Below are 18,563 nucleotides of genomic sequence, written 5' to 3'. Positions count from 1 at the left end.
GGCTCGTATCTACGGCGTGACGTTTTCTGCGTGGAGTTGCTTGGGGGGGGAGAAGAGGGAAAAAAAAAAAAAAAAACCCCCGCGCATGCGCGGTGAGGTTATTCACGACAGACCGGGCACAGAGATACCATGGAGTCGGTGACAGTGTCTAGCGGCTCAGGGTGAGTGCATGGTGTAGGGGCGCGATGCTGCTGAGCACTGAGTGTGACACTACAGGCTCCTGCACTGCCCCTACTGCTGTGGTTAGTTTGTTGAGTGTAATGTCGCACCATATAACGCACTGACTGAATACAGTTCTATGTGTGAGCCAGCTGCACAGTGGTTAGTGGTAGGTGTGATGAACTCTCCATGTAACATCAGCAGTAGTAGTCGCTGTCAGCTGTCGCCCAACATTGAGTTAAAAACCATATAATATTGTGTTTTTGGAGCGAATATTAATTTTGTCCTTTGCCCTCATCTACATCAGGGCGCAGAGCGTGTTAATCTTCATTAGTTTTTTATGATTTTTTTCCCTCTCATCCTGTGGATGACCTGCAGTCACTTTTTGCTTTGTTTGGTTTTTTTATGTGTAAGCGCCTTAGTGATGGGTAACCTGTTCTGCCTCATCGCTATGTATTCGTATTACACAGCAATATCTTCTGACAGTTTATGTAGGTTTTTTATTTTCAGTATTTGTCATAATGGTTTGTTGCGTGCATCCGGGATTGAAATGGTTACTTTATGTTACTAGTTGCAGGACATCCGTGTAGCACTCGCGTGCGCATTTCTCTGTGCGCTGAGCGCAACTGTTCTTGGTGAAAGAAACTACACAATTTTGCGAGAAATATTTTTAAAACTATGTAAATTAGCTGGAGGCGCTCAGGTGACGTCACCTGAGCGCCTCACTGGCTTTTCATTTATTCACTCCCCCAGGACGTGAATAAGAGGCGCTCAGGTGACGTCAGGCTGAGCGCCTCCGGCTAATTAACATATTTTTTTAAACTTTTTTTTTCCTCACTACTTTGTGCCATTTCTTTAACCCTTAAAACAGTTCCACTTGGTGCATAAAGGGTGCGCATGCAAGTGCTACACATCTACCATCAGTTGGACTTGACAGTTTTGGGACCCTAAAACAACTACAGGTCCCAAAACGACCAGTATGAAGGCTGTGGGTGAGCAAAAATTAAAATAATAAATGGACTCGCCTCTGCAGGTCCAAATCAAGCAGGGATAATAACCCGGCTGCATTGTGCATGCGCCGTACCTACAGTTTCACGCTGGTAAAGGGAAAGGGTGGACGTCTGAAAGTTGTCTGAGCAGAGCTTATGTGCCCCTGCAAGCAGGAGTATGTGAAGCCGGACCTCGGGAGTGACTGAGGAGGTGGGTACAGGTTTGTTTGTTTTTTTGTTTTTAAAAGCCCTCCTCAGCCTAGCAACTCCATTTTTATAACACTCAGACAACCCCTTTAATGATAACATCTTTCAAAAGGATATGGGACACTAAATCACCCTCAGGTCCTAAAGAACTGGTAGTTTAGAGACCCAAATCGCCCTGTGTTATTCCAGTCCCTGGCTACTATAGGGAAATAAGACTAAACACTCATGTCTGCATAGTTGCTAAGTGCAGTCTCACTGCGCATGTACCATGGAGCACCAGAGATATGTCTGATGTATCGTATATGAATCATCTAGAACAGTGGTGGCGAACCGATGGCACAGGCGCCAGAGGTAGCACTCGGAGCACTCTCTTTAGGCACCCAGGCCATCGCCCAGCACAAAGGTCTCCATTCAGGACTCAAGAACTGAATCAAGGAGGTGTGGACTGAGCTTGATTATCATTGTAACTCCTTCTCTGGACCTTTAATTCATCCTGTTTAGGGGACGTAATAATAATAATAATACAAATTTCTCCTTCTTTCTCCTGTATTGGTGTCCTCAGGGCGCCAATACGTTTGAAACCAGTTACTTTAAATTGGCATTTGGCCCTTTGTGAAATATATGTGGCTTTTGCTTGTAGTTTCGGCACTCGGTCCCTAAAAGGTTCTGATCTAGAAGTATTAGGCCTCTTGCAGAGTTTTGGAGTCTGACCAGAATGCGATCAGCGTTCGATCAGTGAAAAACTGAAATTTTTCGTAAGTTTGTTCAGAGTCTCGGGTTTTTTGTGTACGTTTTTCACGCGCATGAATAGGACTCGTGACTGGTTTATCGATTCTATGGCAATTGGTCAGTGAAATGCATTGTTGATGCGTCTCCATAGACTTGTATGGGGTTTCTCATGCGTGACTAGCAAAAGTAAAGAGAGTTGCACACGTGTTTAAAAAATGCATGTCTGGAAACGTGTTTTGCACGTCAAAAACATGCACAGAACTCATGCATGAAAAATGCTAGAGGGAAAGGCGCCTAAAGGTTTTACTCAAAAGTTATCTACCTACAAAATCCATCATGGTGAACCAGGGACAATTAGGGTGGTTTCACATTGGTGCCTTTTTTCACACAAGTGATTTTTTTTTTTTTTTTTTCCCCCACTGATGCAATGCTGTCATAGAACCTGTTCTTTTTGTGTTCAAACACTGATCAGTGTGAAAAAGGCCATTTAAAGGGAACCTACCACCAAAGATTAAATGGTAGGCGGAGTAACGCGGCTACTGGGGCGTGGAGTAGCCGCGACTAGTAGCCTCATGTCCGGCTACTCCACGCCCCAGTAGCCGCATAAAAAAAAATTTACATATGCATGCAATAAAAGTTTTGTAAAAGACACCCAGGACGTGAGGATTAGCCCCAAAAAGGGCTCTCCTCACGTCCCATTCATCCACCTACCACCCCTTCTACCTTTATAGGTAGAATCTGGGTGGTAGGTTCCCTTTAAAGGAATGGGACAGTAAGGCATCAGTGAAAAAAATCACTGAAGCCAGAAAGAAAGAAAAAAATCTGTGTGTGTTCATAAGCCAAATGACCGATTTGGCAAGCTCTGTGCAGCGCTGTGTAATCTGTGTGCACTATATAAATAAAGGAATTATTAATATTATTATGGGTTCAGTGAAAAATCACTAATGTGAAAAAAATGCCAATGTGAAACCAGCCTTCCTCATAGACCCAGGCACTGCGACTGTGGTAAGCTTCTTACAATTGTGCTACCAGAGCCCCTCCATGCAGTAGTGTCAGGCTGTTTCACTGACTCTTAATCTCGGGCAGGAGAGGAAGTTTTAGCGGGGGGGGGGGGGGGGGTAGTGCTCCTGTAACAGCCTGTGAAGCCAAAGCGTGGAGGGGCTCTGGTAACACCCACATACTTATAAAGGTAGATTTTAGAAGCAACGAGGTCATGGATAACAAATATAGGAAGATTACCACACGGAGGGCGCTTTCACACGATGCGTCATGTTTTTTTTTTTTTTTTTTTTTTTTTTTTAATGCATTTTTGACGAATTCCAAAGGCTTCAACCTTAATCACATGTTGAAGTCACATTGCGTTTCCATTGCATTTGCTAAAACGCGATGTTACCTGAACATGATCAAGGCTGAAGCCTTTTGAATGCATCAAAAACACATTAAAAAAAACACAGCGCATCGCGTGATTACGCCCAAACTGCTTGATTGTGATGGTAGATTTCCTTTAACCCCTTAATGCTCGGTGACCCCTCGTCATATATAGGTGGGCATATTGCAGCACACACCCACCGCTGATACCCGTAATCAGTGCTACGATCTCTGATTGGCGCCAGCAGCATTTAAAAAGACAACGGTTTGTGGTTGCTGCCATCTTTGTTGAAATCCCCATAATGGAAAATAGGGCCCAAATGTCTGAAACGCCACTTTCACACCATTTTACATCACATAGAAAATTTTTATAAAAAGTGATCAAAAGATTGCACAATCAAAATGAAAGCTCATTGTGCAAAAAATGACACCAAAGTATGAAAAAGTTATTGGCGTCAGAAGATTGTTTTCATTTTTGAAAATGTATTAAAACAATAAAACCTGTATAAATTTAGAATCGCCAAGATCCTACCAGACCACAGTATAAATTAGATCATCTGAAGCGCACAGTGAAAGTCGTAAAAACTGAGCCCACAATAAAGCGACGCAGATGCGTTATTTTTTGTCAATTGCATCAAATTTGGTATTTTTTTTTCCAGCTTCCCAATATATGGCATGGAATAATGAATAACATCACTGAGAAGTAAAATTTGTTACGCAGAAAACAAGCCGTCCCACAGCTCTGTACAAGGAAAAATGAAAATGTTATAGATTTTGGTGGGGAGCAAAAAATTAGCGAAATTAAACGCTGCAACCTTAAGAGGTTAATAATGGCCATGGCTACATATGTTAATAGGTAAAAACCAATGACTATATCTCTTTAAAGGGAACCCCCCCCCTCCCAACCTTGGGGAATAGTTCCTCCATGTAACCTTTTCAAATATATGAAAACACCCATCACTGGGCTTAGCGACGCCCAAGTGATTAAAAACTATGGAGTCTAGAGCCCCTCGGGCTCATTTGCATACAGTCCTTCATCCTGGCGATAGATGCCCTTTAAAGGGAACTTGTGAGGACATTTGGGACATTAACTAATGGTTCATAAATACCTATAGTTGGTTAAAGGGGTAGTACCGTTTCAGAAAATAAATGTTATTGTTTAAATAATGAAAAGTATAGGAAGCTTCATTGTCCACTGGAAATAAACAGAAATCTGAGCATGGTCGTGTAATGTAACACAGGTGCACGGCTCGTTATATCACACAGCTCTGATTACGGTTTATGACACTATCGAGCTGTGCACCTGTGTGACCATGGTCAGATTTCTGTCCACAGGAAGTAACATAGAAACTTTCTATAAAAGGACAGCAAGCAGAGATCTAGAAAACCATGAGGAATTGATACAGAAAGTATATTGGAAAATTGTATAAAAGTTGTATAAGTAAATAACATTAACTTGCTGAAATAAGAACACCCCTTTAAGTTAGAGATTTTTTTTAAAAGGCTATTTTCCCTTATCGGGCATTTATTGGATATTCATGTCTATTGTGAGATCAGGAAGCGATGGCGTCCTGCATGGTCATCCCCCCCTTGACTATGGACTCTCCCTGTCTCCCGTTTTTAAATGTTTGTACCTAATATCACATCTCGCCTCCCTGTGGGTGCACCTGTCAGAATAGGCCCCGGGTGGTGGACATGCATGTGCCTCATGTCGTCTTATTACTCCATGGCTTGCAGTGTAGCAGGATATCCTATAATCTCCATCCTGGGACATGCAGAAGAATGGTGTCTTGTGAAATTTTGCTGACACACTGTTTCATTATAGCTGATTTCACAGCGTGAAACCCGATGCATGTGTCAGCTGGATCTACCGGGCTGAACTCTATCCAGGAAGCAGAACCAACGTGCTGATCGCCCAGCTCATCGGGTTCAGGCTGGGAGACGAGGGATGAGGATTGAGTTCCACACTGTTATGGAGGACAATAGGGATGACTGCTTATATAATATTATCTAATGTTATGGGTGTGCAAAGTTTAGCTCTAAAAATAAAGTTCGTGAGACAATCCCTGCAATGTTTATGTTCTCTAACCCTCCTTTATACAAGGTTTGACCTACTGGTTGTTTAACTAAACAAATGCTGGCGTATTGCCTTTCTGTGTAGAGGGCCTTCTAGTGTGATGACATGTAGCCTGCACAGTACTGATGCCGTCTCCTTATAATCTGGATTGTACCAGTTATTGTAATGCCCACACCTTGCCCTACACACCTTTGTTAATGAGGCAGCTGGTGAAGGGCATGGTTCAAAGTCATCTGCAGCCGCTGTGTTCTCGTAGTTACTTGTTATTGTCATAAGGCCGAGCCCCTTCCTGCACAGAATACACAGGATCCATATAGAAATATATATATACACATACACACATGTATGTACCTTCTGCTCTTCTCACAACCGCATCCAGGACTTCTCCCGTGCATCTCCCATACTCTGTAACTCTACCCAAATGTGTCAGGTTGCCCCCCACTTTCCAAACCTTCAAACGTAACCTGAAAACCCACATCAGGTTCGCCTGCACTGCTCTGCTCCCTCACCTCGTGTCTCTATCCCCCCTCAAATAGATTGTGACCCCTCATGTGCAGGGTCCTCCTCCTCCTACTTGTCTCCGATCACTATAGTTTTGAACAGGCAGTCCCGGGTTGCATACAAGATAGGGTTTGTAGGTTTGTTCTTAAGTTGAGTTTGTATGCAAGTCGGAACTGTATATTTTATCATTGTAATCCCAGCCAGAACTTTTTTGGTCTCTGTGACAATTGGATTTTAAAAATGTTGGGTTGTCATAAGAATCAATATTAACACTAAAGTTTAATTGCAGACACCAGTGATAACTGTTACAGCTGATCATTGTAGCCGAGGGCTAAAGTACAATAAATTACCAATATCCAGAGGTCCGTTTGTAACTAGGGGTCGTATGTAAGTCGATTGTTCTGCCTGTATTTTGTACTTGTTTGTGTCTTAATTTAATGTATGTGACCCCTACTGATTGTACAGCACCAGGGAATTAATGCTGCTCTATAAATAATAATGATAAAACATGTACGTGTTCTGCAGTTTATTATCATATGCGGGGGCAATTTTATAGTGTCCTAAATATACCTATGTTAATGGGGGCAATCCTAGGAATATAAATACTCTGCAGTGAATTTAACAATATCATTTACCATCTTTGTTTCCCCCTTCCCCACTGCTGCTATTATAAAATCATTTATTTGGTCCAAGGGACTTGGGGGCAGTTCCTTTACAGTGGTCACAGACATTGGGGCACATTGACTTACAGGGTCACCGGAGTTCACTGAAAGTGCATTGTCCGCCTATAATGCTGCATGCGTCGATTCACTAAGATTGTGCGCCAGAAATCATGAATTTGTCGCTTCCCCCGCTCAGGTCCGACAGAGTTTACCATCTTTTTAGTGGTGTATCTTAGGGCTGGGGCTTGCGACACAGTTTGAAAGTTAAATACAGCGCTTAGTCCGAATCAGTCGGACCGACGACATGCCCCCTAAATTGTGTCGCATGGAAGCCTGCGCTGCAAAAGGGTCGCCTGCACCACAATCCCAGTGAAGACACTAATTACATACCTGTGCAAGCCGTTTTAGCCCCAAAGAAGGTGAACAGACTGACAAAAGTGAGCAGCGCGACCCTTAGTAAATGAGCCCCATTGTATCAGAGGAATGGGAGCTGGATCCAGGCTGCTGTGCTGAAGATATCCTGCCCCATCAGTCACAACAGGGTGTAATGAGCTGTCAAAAGGTGCATGTGCATACAGAAATCTGGCAGCTATTGTGATGAAGGGAGGGGGGGGCAGTTGTCTTCAGTACATGAGCGTGTATCCAGTAGGGTGTACTGAGATGCCAAAAGGTGCATGTGCATACAGAGATCTGGCAGCTACTGAGATGGAGGGGTCTGGGTGTCTTCAGTACAAGAGCGTGAATCCAGCCCTCAGTCCCATTATACTAAAGTAAGCAGCTCCTAGTGCTACAGACCCAGCAGAAACCTCCGATAACGCTAGCAGACACTGCCGCGATGTACACTAGAAGCGCCAGACCGCTCTCAAAGCGGTTAGGGGCAGTGACTGCCCCATGACACTCAGCAGTCACCGTCGGCCTATGGAGTGGGAGGGGTGGTCCGTGGAAGGGGCAGCGCCTTGGACCGCCCCCTCATGAATACGCCAGACCGTTTTGAGAGTGGCCAGCGCTTCTAGTGTACATCACGGCAATGTCTGCTAGCGTTACCAGAGATTTCCGATAACGCTAGCAGTGTAACACTGCTGCTTCTGTTAGTGCACTAGGAGCTACTTCCTTTAGTAACTTGTCCTAGTGCCTTTTTTACAGGCGAAAAGTCCTCTTTAAGTTTATTCCTTGGTAGAACATACGAGTTTGATGTCCTTGTTGGTTCTGGTGCTTGCTCAGTGAGCTTCAGCAAGGATATATGCAAATGTGACTAGTATATTATAGTATAGTATAATAATTAGAGGTTGGGTAAAGTTATATTCTGGGGATAAGCCATCACTTTGTCTTCATGTAACAGGAGCCATGTAGGTTACCATAAAATACATAATGTGTAGGGTCATGTGAAGATCTATGGATTGTAAAAACTGCATAGAATCCCATAGATTTTGTATTTCTGTCCATTCTATAACCTATAGACTATATATATATATATATATATATATATATATATATATATATATATATATATATATGTTATATGTTTGATTGCGAAATATCTGCTATTTATGTAATGTTCACACTGTGCGTCATTCAGTTTCTATGGTTACATAGGATTTAGCCCTTGGATTAAAGCCCTTGGTAAAGACCACAGGATTGCAGAAATAGTGCGAGGTTATGGATCGGTACGCTCCTGTGTTATAAATCAGATCTGGGACTTGCTGTGGTTTTTCTTCTTATCTGACACCTAAAAATTACTGGGAGTGTGTGTTTTATGGGGGTGACGGAAATGAGTTTTCCATTAAAAAAAAAAAAAAATCTTAAAAAAAATTGGTTATAAAAATTGACGGCAATGTAATGGGTTAGGGGACATTGGAGCTTAGATGGTGGATATATCACATGTAATGTTTAGTCCTTGCTTTAAACTAAAGATGAGCATATAGGTCACCTACCTCAACCACTGACGCCCCTGACACTGCCCACTTAGTAATGGGGACTGTGCTGTAATGTAAGTATGGAAGCTGCGCTGACAGAGTCGGTATAACCAGTCGGGATACCCTCATACACCTTGAAAGGTTGGTTCTGTAGGTTCAGCTAAAATGAAATATAATGCTAGGATGTGTGGGTGCTGTTATTACAAACACAAACCTTTTGCGGAATTGGGCAACATCTACATAAAAATGAACTCGCCTTATTCTTCAGAGGCCATGGCAGCGCTGGCAGATCCCCCATCACTTGTGTATGGCTGCCCAGCTCTGCCCCCACAGAGGTGATTCACTTCTTCTCCTGCATTGCTGCTGCTGCTTAAGGAATTATCTCACATTTGCCAAAGCTTAAAGTGAATCCAGCAGGTAGGAGCGTTATAAGGACATGTTCACACAAGTCACTAGAACCCAATGAGTAAATTATCTTTGTGTTCTAAAGGAAAATTCTTTGACTGTTTTTTCACTCTGTGTTGGTGTGGGATACTTGTTGTCTCATATCCCAGGATTGGCGGGTGACATGCTGGCGATCTTGCCCCTCCTGGACGTTAACCTGTTATTGATCATAGAGTATTACTCCGTGACTCTTGTTCCCTGTCTCTCCTTTTTGTCTTCTTTTCCTGGTGTTCTTTCCTAGTGTGTTCCTATATGTCCTTACCTACATACATTTTGTATGGTTTTGACTTTGCCTGCTAGTTAGGGACATGTTTACCATCATGTCTCATAATGAGAGGGGTTTCAATTCCCCTCCAAAAAGGAGGAAGGCTTTTCTTCAGTATGTTGAACACAGGTCTTCTATACAAGAATCTCACTTCTCGTGGTCTTCTTCTCTTCACTTCCATCCTCAGTACAAAAGTTTTTTTTTTTTCTGCTCAACTGCCCCCAAAAAGCATAGACCCTCCCTTTCCAGGTCACCTCGGTTAGCCAGGACCCACATGGCATGGCTTCATAATAGCCCTGGTTAATTCCTAGGCACCACCGGACAATCCAATCAGAACCGTCCAGCTAATTGCTGCCGTTTTGGCGGGATTGTAAGTAGATAACATTTTTTCGATTGGAGATTTTAATCTGGCCTGGTCTCCGATGCTAGATAGATCCAACGCTACTTCTGATAGTTTATCCCCAGCCAAGATCCTCTGTAGCTGCTACCATACATACCTTTTGGAGACAATGCCCGTCCACAATCCAATCCGTCCTGGGTCTGGAGGACTCACAAGAGGTTCATTAAGGATCGCTTAATTAAGCTCTCAGCTCACCACAAAGAAATAAGAGAGACTCCTCGGTAACCTGGTGACGGCTAGTCATATCTCTCCTACAAGAGCCATAGCTAAACAGATACAGGCAGTCCCCGGGTTACATACAAGATAGGGTCTATAGCAGTGGTGGCGAACCTTTTAGAGACCGAGTGCCCAAACTTCAACAAAGACCCACTAATTTATTGCAAAGTGCCAACACAGAAATGTAATTTGTGATTTATACTCCCTTCTCTGTCACAGTTTTCATTGATACCAGCACCCTGAGGACACCAATAAAGCAGAAAATAGTCCCAGGTAGCTCTGTCACTTTAATATAGCTCTGCACAACATGTCCTGGGCTGTCTGGGACTGCAGGAAGATACCTGGAGTCATCTCTGGTGATGGCCTGAGTGCCCACAGAAAGGGCTCTGAGTGCCACCTCCAGCACCAGTGCCATAGGTTAGCCATCACTGGTCTATAGGTTTGTTCTTAAGTTGAATTTGTATGTAAGTCGGAACTGTATATATTATCATTGTAATCCCAGCCAGAACTTTTTTGGTCTCTGTGACAATTGGATTTTAAAAATGTTGGGTTGTCATAAGAATCAATATTAACACTAAAGCTTCATTACAGACACCTGTGATAACTGTTATAGCTGATCATTGTAGCCTAGGACTAAAGTACAATAAATTACCAATATCCAGAGGGCCGTTTGTAACTAGGGGTCGTATGTAAGTCAGGTGTTCTTAAGTAGGGGACCGCCTGTAGTGGATATTAAGATTCAACCAGACTTCTTTCAGAACGCACTGAAGAGCGATTCAGTGGACGCAGGCCAATAAACTAGTTAAATTTTTGGACAAAAAAATTGCATAATACCCAGACCTTTAATGCTGTCCACTTCCTTGAACCCCACAATGATCCACAATATCTTCGCTGGCTTCTACACTAGGTCATATTCTGAGTCCCTGACTCCTTCAGCCTCCTCAGTGTCTCCATTTTTGGCCAAGGGTTCTCTGCTTAGGGTTTCTGAGGACCAGCTCCAGGCTCCGGAGAAAGTAGAAGCAGCTGTCTCTTGACTTAAATTGGGTAAGGTCCCAGGGCCTGACCGTACCGCACTATATTATAAAAAGTTCCCCCACGTTATTAAAACCTCTGCAGAAACGAGGGTCATAAACCACCCAATGCTTTTTTGGAAGCCCATATAAGTGATCCCAAAATCCCCAGAGAAACCACACCTTTCCTAAAAAATTAAAGGCCTATTTCTTTATTTAATACAGATGATAAGTTACTGACATCTATATTACCTAGGACAGTGATGGTGAACCTTTTGGAGACAGAGTGCCCAAAACTACAACCAATACCCATTTACATGTCACAAAGTGCCAACATGATAATTTAAGTAGTAACTTATTGTGTCCTGATTTCACCAATACAATAGAAAGATAATGGAGAAATTTTGATTGTAGATTCCCTCCAGGGTCCCCTGAAGAGAAAGAAACAGGGGACCCAGAGCAGGAGCTCCAACAATAACTTGTATCTATCCACACCTTCTCGCTTCTCCTGTAGTCCTGGCAGCCAAGGATATTGCTTTGTTATATATACTATGAAGATGGCACTTAGCATAACACATCCTGATTTATCTTGGACCACAGGAGGAAGCTTGGAGTCCTGTCTGGCAAGCTCTCTGTTGGCATGAAGCCCTGGGTGCCCACAGAAAGGGCTATGAGTGCCACTTCTGGCACCAGTGCCATAGGTTCGCCACCACTGACCTAGGAGATTGAATGTCATTGTCCTGGCCTTGGTCCACAGAGACCAAGTAGACTTTGTCCATTCACCCCAAGCACCTAATAACGTTATGAAAGTATTGAACCTAATCCATCAATCCACAATGTAACAATAATAATAATTCCTTTATTTATATAGCGCGCACACACAGATTACACAGTGCTGCACAGAATGTGCCAGATTGTGAGGGACAAGGACCAATTTCATGAACCTACCAGTATGTTTAGGAGTGTGGGAGGAAACCGGAGGATCCAGAGGAAACCCATGCGAACACGGAGAGAACATAAAAGTTCTTTGCAGATGTTGACCCTGGGACTTGAACCCAGGTCCCCAGCACTGCAAGGCTGTAATGCTAACCACTTAGCCACCGTGCTGCCATATAAAAAACCCATATGGTTTATTCTCTGCACTGGAAGCTTTTGGCATTATGGGTCTCTTCCTTTCGATTATTTGACACCTATACTCAGCCCCTGTATCCTCCCTGAAACTTCCCACCACCTCAAGACGAGCCATTCGCATAGCAAGAGGTACCAGACAGGGGTATCCCCTATCCCCAGCTTTGTTTGACCTGGTAATGGAATCCCTAGCCAGACTAATTAGAGCTGACCCCAGCATAGCAGCAATGGAAGTGGGAGGCAACCAATATCAAGCTGGTCTATTTACACAGATACACGAATTTTCCCCCATTTCTGGGGATGTAACCATAGGGGAGCGATGGCTCATATATAGTGCACGTGTCCCAGGGTGTCTGACTTGTAGAGTGCTGTGGCTCACCCCTGAGTAGTTGTTGTTGGCCGATAAAGCTCCTTCATTCAAATGAACCTGGTGCTCATAAATTGTCAGATTATTTGCATAGCAGCTAGAATACACATTGCCGCAATCTACAAATTGTCATCGGTGTCAGTGGATCAGGTCAGAGTGAAAATTTCAAGAATTGTGTTATATACCAAGAACTTTCTGCAATCCGATGACCAGATGGAAGCTCTCCGCAGGACATGGCAGCCATGGATAGATTATATTCACCTCTCTGTACCTTCTACATTAACAGCTCCTTAATTCTGCGCTTCTGGTGTTACTGATGGTGCCTAATGTTACTCCCTATGGCAGGCTAGTCCAGGCTCCCCCTTCCAGTCCCCCTTCTCACTGCCTAAATGTCTGTGTCTGTCTGTGAGTCCTTGTGATTCATGTGTCTGTCTTATGGTCTTTATTTAAAGGTGATTTGTGCCGTACACTTTTTCCTCTATGTTCTTACTACTGACATGGACATGCCCAGCCTCCTTATATATGACACTATCCCTGGCGAGGGTCAATGTATACTAAAATGTGTCCAGTTTAACAAAACCTGTTGAAACTAAAGGTCTTTGTGACTGAATACTCCTATTGTCATTGGTGCCTCAATGTCCGCCCATCAATTTTTGCAGTCCTATTAACCCCCTGGTTATGTGGTGTTTTTTTTTTTTTTTTTAAATAAACTTGGACAACCCCTATAATAGAGAGAATAGAGCTTATTGTCTTTTTACCCATTCAATTTTTATAGTAAGAGGTAAATTTGAATAAACATTTACCAATATGTCTTCTCACTATGTACTGTGTCAATCCAGCCACCATTTTCCAGGTTCAGAGATGGAGGCAGAGGGTGCATGTACTTTTGCAAAGTGGAACTCCTTCTGCATTCTGTCTTCAGCTCCCTTCCAGCAGTCCTATCTCCTGAAACACAATTTCGGTGTCTTATTATAGGGGAGGAGGGTCGCCCCTTTATTATACAAGGATTGTGTTTCGAAACAGAAATAAAGATATATCCACGGTTATAGTCGGGAATTGAGATTTAGTATTTCAAAATCACATTTTTTACTGCAATTTCCAACTGATTTTTCTGGTTCTGTATCACCTAGACACTTTATCCTGAGGTAAGATTCTCCTCCTTTTGTAGGACACCAGAATTGTGTGTCTAGGTGCTACGGTCCAGGACATATGATCGTTTTAATGGGACATTGTCTTGATGTGTATATGTGTGTTATCTGCAGTCATAAAGGGGTTAACAACCACAAAATATATCCCTTTTTTTAAGTCTATTTTTTTTTCCTGTCAGTGTTTATGGGTGCGGCCATCTTGCCAGAGCTCTAGTAGCAGCCTTCGGTTATCTGTTACAGCAGCCGCAGGCAGCAATAGTCTGGAGCCGACTATGGAAAGTTTCCTAGACCTGATCCCCCAGATAAGCTGAGACCTCCTCATTGTCAGTACTGAATCTTATGATGGTGGGTCTTATGAATCCCCGATTGTGTTCCAGTATGTGATGTAAATGACGTCACTACTGAATAAAAAGTGTCCGTCTTTTTATTAGTCCTAGTGGCCTGACTGAAGAATGCAGAATGTTGTACTTTTAAATATGTAAATATCACTTTTTAATAATTCTCTTTCATTTGTGACATATAACTTGTTAAATATAGATGTGAAAAAAAATATGAACCAATCTGTTTATATATTATAGTGAAAAGGGAAAGTGGATCACAGCGTAAACTGCTGCTGTATAATATCCTCCATGCTGCTACTGATTGATATTGCATAATGGAGTTTGTAAGGAAATGACTTCACCTTGGATGTAATATATGTGTTTCTTTTGTTGCAGATCACAGGCATAATCCTAGTGTGACATTAATTAATTCGCTATGGCGCAGTTTGGAGGACAGAAGACCCCTCCTCCATGGGCCACGCAGTTTACAGCAACGGCAGTATCTCAGCCAGGTAGGTCTGGTGGCAGCTCCTCACGTACAGACTGATCCTCTCAACCTATTTTTATGTGGCATTTAAATACATTTACCAAGCACATATTTGGATGTCCCAATTGATAGCAGCCTGGAAAGGGTCCAGGAATAAGTCTGGTGTGACCCGATGTACACAGCTTAGAAGCAGTGAGTGGTGATTTCTTGGTGGGATGGACTAATAAGAATTAAAATGTAGACTATAAATAAATGCAAAGTGATCTCACCAGGATGTATCCTAAATTATGTATATGACGGGATCATATGAGCACCCTCCGGCTCAGCTCAGCACTGTATTGGGGTGCAATGGAGCTGACACAGAAGATATGTTCCTGCTGCTTTGTATTCTGCAATCAGCTCTTGGCTTTCACTACTGGAATCACAAATGACACGGATTCTGACAGAGTACCCAAAAACTATGTTCACATATCCTGTCCGAGTGTACATCTGACTTCTCTCCGACAGAACTCGGTCTCATTGGTCTTTTTTGCTATCCACATTTAAAAAAATGTTTACAGTCCGTTGATCTGAAATGAGAAAACCGCAGCATACGTTATTCTGATCCTAGTCGTACATGATACTTGGCAAGTGAAGTCACTGGGGGAGGTTTTGCAGGGCTAATGGGCGTACAAGCACTGAAATAATAACTACGGTATTTTTCGGAGTATAAGGCGCACCATCAATAAATGTCTGCTAATATGTCTAGGTTCATATATAAGGCGCACTGGATTATAAGGCGCACCTGATTATAAGGATGAATGACCAGCAGGTGGCAGACCTGTGCACAGTTCAAGGCAGCTGTTGTCTGTAAGTACGGTTCATATATGAGGCGCACTGGACTATAAGGCGCACCTTTGATTTCTGAGAAAATTAAAGGATTTTTTGTGCGCCTTATAGTCCGGAAAATACGGTATGCTTTACAGTCCACCGGGCATTGCAAATTCTGTCCCCTTTATGCCATGTGGGTGTGGGGGGGCTGGTGGCGGCATTCCCGCCCTACCCCTGCGCACTCCCTATTTCCTGCTACCGTTTACAGCTGTGTAGTCGTCAGCGGTAACGCAATCCTACACCAGACAGAGCCTTGCATAGAATTGTACGCCAGTGCAACCGCCCTTATGGAAAACATCACGAAGCCGGAACACTGGCGTATGATAAATCTCCCCCAATCGGTGTGTTAAAAAGAAAAAAAAACAGGTGTCTCTTGCTTGCCATCAGTCATTTTTTTTTATACATGTTCCTACAAAGTCGCTCAGAGCTGTGAAAATCTGACACAACTTGGATGACACTTCAAGAGTAAGATCGGAACAAAATGGCTTTTTTCACAGAATTTTAACCCCTGGCTGTTAAGTGGCCTCAATGTGGTCCACAGCGGAGTTTTCAGGGCATGCTTTCTCATTGTAGACAAAGTAAAAATAAAATAAGATGTTTATATAAGTTCAGACAGTAAACGCTTACAAAAAAAAAAAACATTTTGGACAGGCGTCCATCTGAACTGAAAATTTAGCAAATTATCAGGGCAGCAAAAGGGCTTCTATACACTTGCCCTCCATATAAGAAATACCACCTCTAGCAGGCCACATCATGCAGGAGAATTGATGCATGGCCACATTCTCTGTGTTATTTTACCCCAGGTTAGTAAAGAATCAGAACACGTTTAATGAAAACGTCATTATAATAAGCTGCTGTGAGTACAAAGCATTAACCCTTTATTATTAACTAAAAATAACCATGTAATTGTATGTGTCACACACTGCAGTAAATACCTCAAGCACTAATAAAAGGGAGACGGTTAATGATGTAAAATGTGTGTATATATAGGAGAGAAGGGCAGGGGCGTCAGAAAGGAGAGTACAGAGGGTTTTTTTTTTTTTTTCTAGGCTGGGCATATCTAGGGCAAAGGGCGGGCTTTATACTGTGGTACAGGGGCTGGCTTTATACTGTGGTACAGGGGCTGGCTTTATACTGTGGTACAGGGGCTGGCTTTGTACCGGGGTACATGGGCGCGCTGGCTTTTGTACCGGGGTACATGGGCGCGCTGGCTTTTGTACCGGGGTACATGGGCACGCTGGCTTTTGTACCGGGGTACATGGGCGCGCTGGCTTTTGTACCGGGGTACATGGGCGCGCTGGCTTTTGTACCGGGGTACATGGGCGCGCTGGCTTTTGTACCGGGGTACATGGGCGCGCTGGCTTTTGTACCGGGGTACATGGGTGCGCTGGCTTTTGTACCGGGGTACATGGGCGCGCTGGCTTTTGTACCGGGGTACATGGGCGCGCTGGCTTTTGTACCGGGGTACATGGGCGCGCTGGCTTTTGTACCGGGGTACATGGGCGCGCTGGCTTTTGTACCGGGGTACATGGGCGCGCTGGCTTTTGTACCGGGGTACATGGGCGCGCTGGCTATATACTGGCTAGAGGCTGTGACCAATGACTAGGCTTATATACGAGTCAGTAGGTTTCACCATTTTTTTTGTGTTAAAATTAGGTACCTCGGTGTGTATTATATATTTGACATCTGTAAAAGGCATTTGTCATAATTTTGTAGTATTGATCATAGGGGTAGGTGATGAGTTTCCGATTCTTAGGGTTTCAACACCCAGCACTTTTAGGCTGCGTTTAGAATCGCACTTCGCGTGCAGTGGGAAGGAGTTTCTCCCAGTCAAAACTCATTTACACCTAAACGTTGCGATCTTGAAAAAGTGACACGTTTTTCATTGTTTTCCTAGCAAAATATGTGCTGTATGTCCTGATTGCAAGGGTTTTAGATCTGTGATTGGGAAGCTCCTCCCTGCTGCGCCTCAGTATCATTTCTAAATGCAATATGAACGCAACCTTACAATTCAGCAGTGTCTGGAGACTTTTTAGATGTGTGGACCCGACCTTGAAGTTCCAGTTTGACGTTTGGGTTCGGCAGTCTGACCCGGACATATTGCCGGATTTATCCATGGCTAGTTATTAACTGTGTCCATTTGCCTGATTGGGTGTCCGGCAATATATCCAGGTCTGGTGGCCGAAGCCGAACTTGAACGTCGGGTGTGCTCATCTCTGTAGGGAAAATTAAAGTAGAGGCATCTGGATACATTCTGCTCTGTGTTGTTTCATATGTGTTCCAAGATCCAAGAGAATGGTCTTGCTCAAAGTTGTTTCTTATAACATGTTGACCTAGTAGTAACACAAACCACTATTCTTGCGCTCCAGGCTGATGGTAGTGGCATCGGCTCATACATTGTAGATATTGGATAGCTATGTAGAGATCTCCATGGACTCTCATTGGAATATAGTGGTGCCCTGTTATGGATAGCTGGGAGCTCATGGTTCTCATATTTCTCCTGGTTCTCCTGGTTCTGAGAGAGTGAGAAGATTATAATGGCGCTGACATAGGAAGAATTGGGCTAGTATCAGTCAGCACTTATCTGGTGAGCACAGCCTTGCTCAGTAGATGCAGCATGATGACTGCTGAGGCTGAACAGGTCTGGTGTCACATACTGTACACCATGATACGGTAATGTTATATCTGCTGACACCAATCAAAGAGATGCAGATGACCTTTAGTGCGGGCTGCAGGTTGTGTTGGTTCTCTCCCGTCTCTATCATGTGCAGCAGGGACACGATGAGGCCCAGTACACGGCTCATACTGACGGACATGGGCAGTCATAAATGTTGGTAGAATTTGAGAGATCTGCACTGTGAATGTGACCCGCGGGGTGAAAGACGAGTTGTTGTGTTCTGCCAAGTGCATTCCGGATCCTGTGATACAACTAGACCATGCAGATGCTTCATGTTACTCGCCTTGGCACCACTCGATGTCAGTTGTGTTTTTCGGCTGTGTTATCATTTATTCATTCCATATAAAAAGTCATGACTCTTTTAAAGGGACTTATCTTACAAACCATCGCCTACCCTTTGTAAGCGGCCCGATTGCTGGAGACCCCATCATCTCATCCCATTTTTCAGTTCCCAATGACCTGGAACTAATCATTTCACTGCTGAAAATTGCTAAGAAAAATCCAGATTGAAAAGCTGTTCACAGCTTTACAGTAATTGCTTGGTATCTGGCGTTTTCAGACGCTTTTTGATGCGGACTGAGTCGGGTTGCAGGGTTTGTATACAGCTGCTGTCCCCCGCGATTCTA

General features: G+C 43.5%; 1 protein-coding gene across 2 annotated transcripts in view; it reads left to right on the top strand.

Moving 5' to 3' along the window:
* The first annotated feature begins 48 nt into the window (after positions 1-48).
* The window catches only part of CCAR1 (cell division cycle and apoptosis regulator 1), a 49,852-nt gene continuing 31,337 nt past the window's right edge, over positions 49-18,563 (top strand). For both annotated transcript variants that reach the window (XM_072131080.1, XM_072131079.1), the window contains exons 1-2: positions 49-161; positions 14,300-14,415. In XM_072131080.1, the coding sequence (XP_071987181.1) occupies positions 14,340-14,415 (76 nt within the window). In that variant the 5' untranslated portion in view covers positions 49-161; positions 14,300-14,339. The remainder of the gene's footprint in view (positions 162-14,299; positions 14,416-18,563) is intronic.

The sequence above is a fragment of the Engystomops pustulosus genome, chromosome 11 (genome assembly GCF_040894005.1).
Source record: "Engystomops pustulosus chromosome 11, aEngPut4.maternal, whole genome shotgun sequence".
Classification (NCBI taxonomy): domain Eukaryota; kingdom Metazoa; phylum Chordata; class Amphibia; order Anura; family Leptodactylidae; genus Engystomops; species Engystomops pustulosus.
The sequence above is the reverse complement of the archived record's forward strand: the minus strand, read 5'-3'. Positions and strand labels throughout refer to the sequence as shown.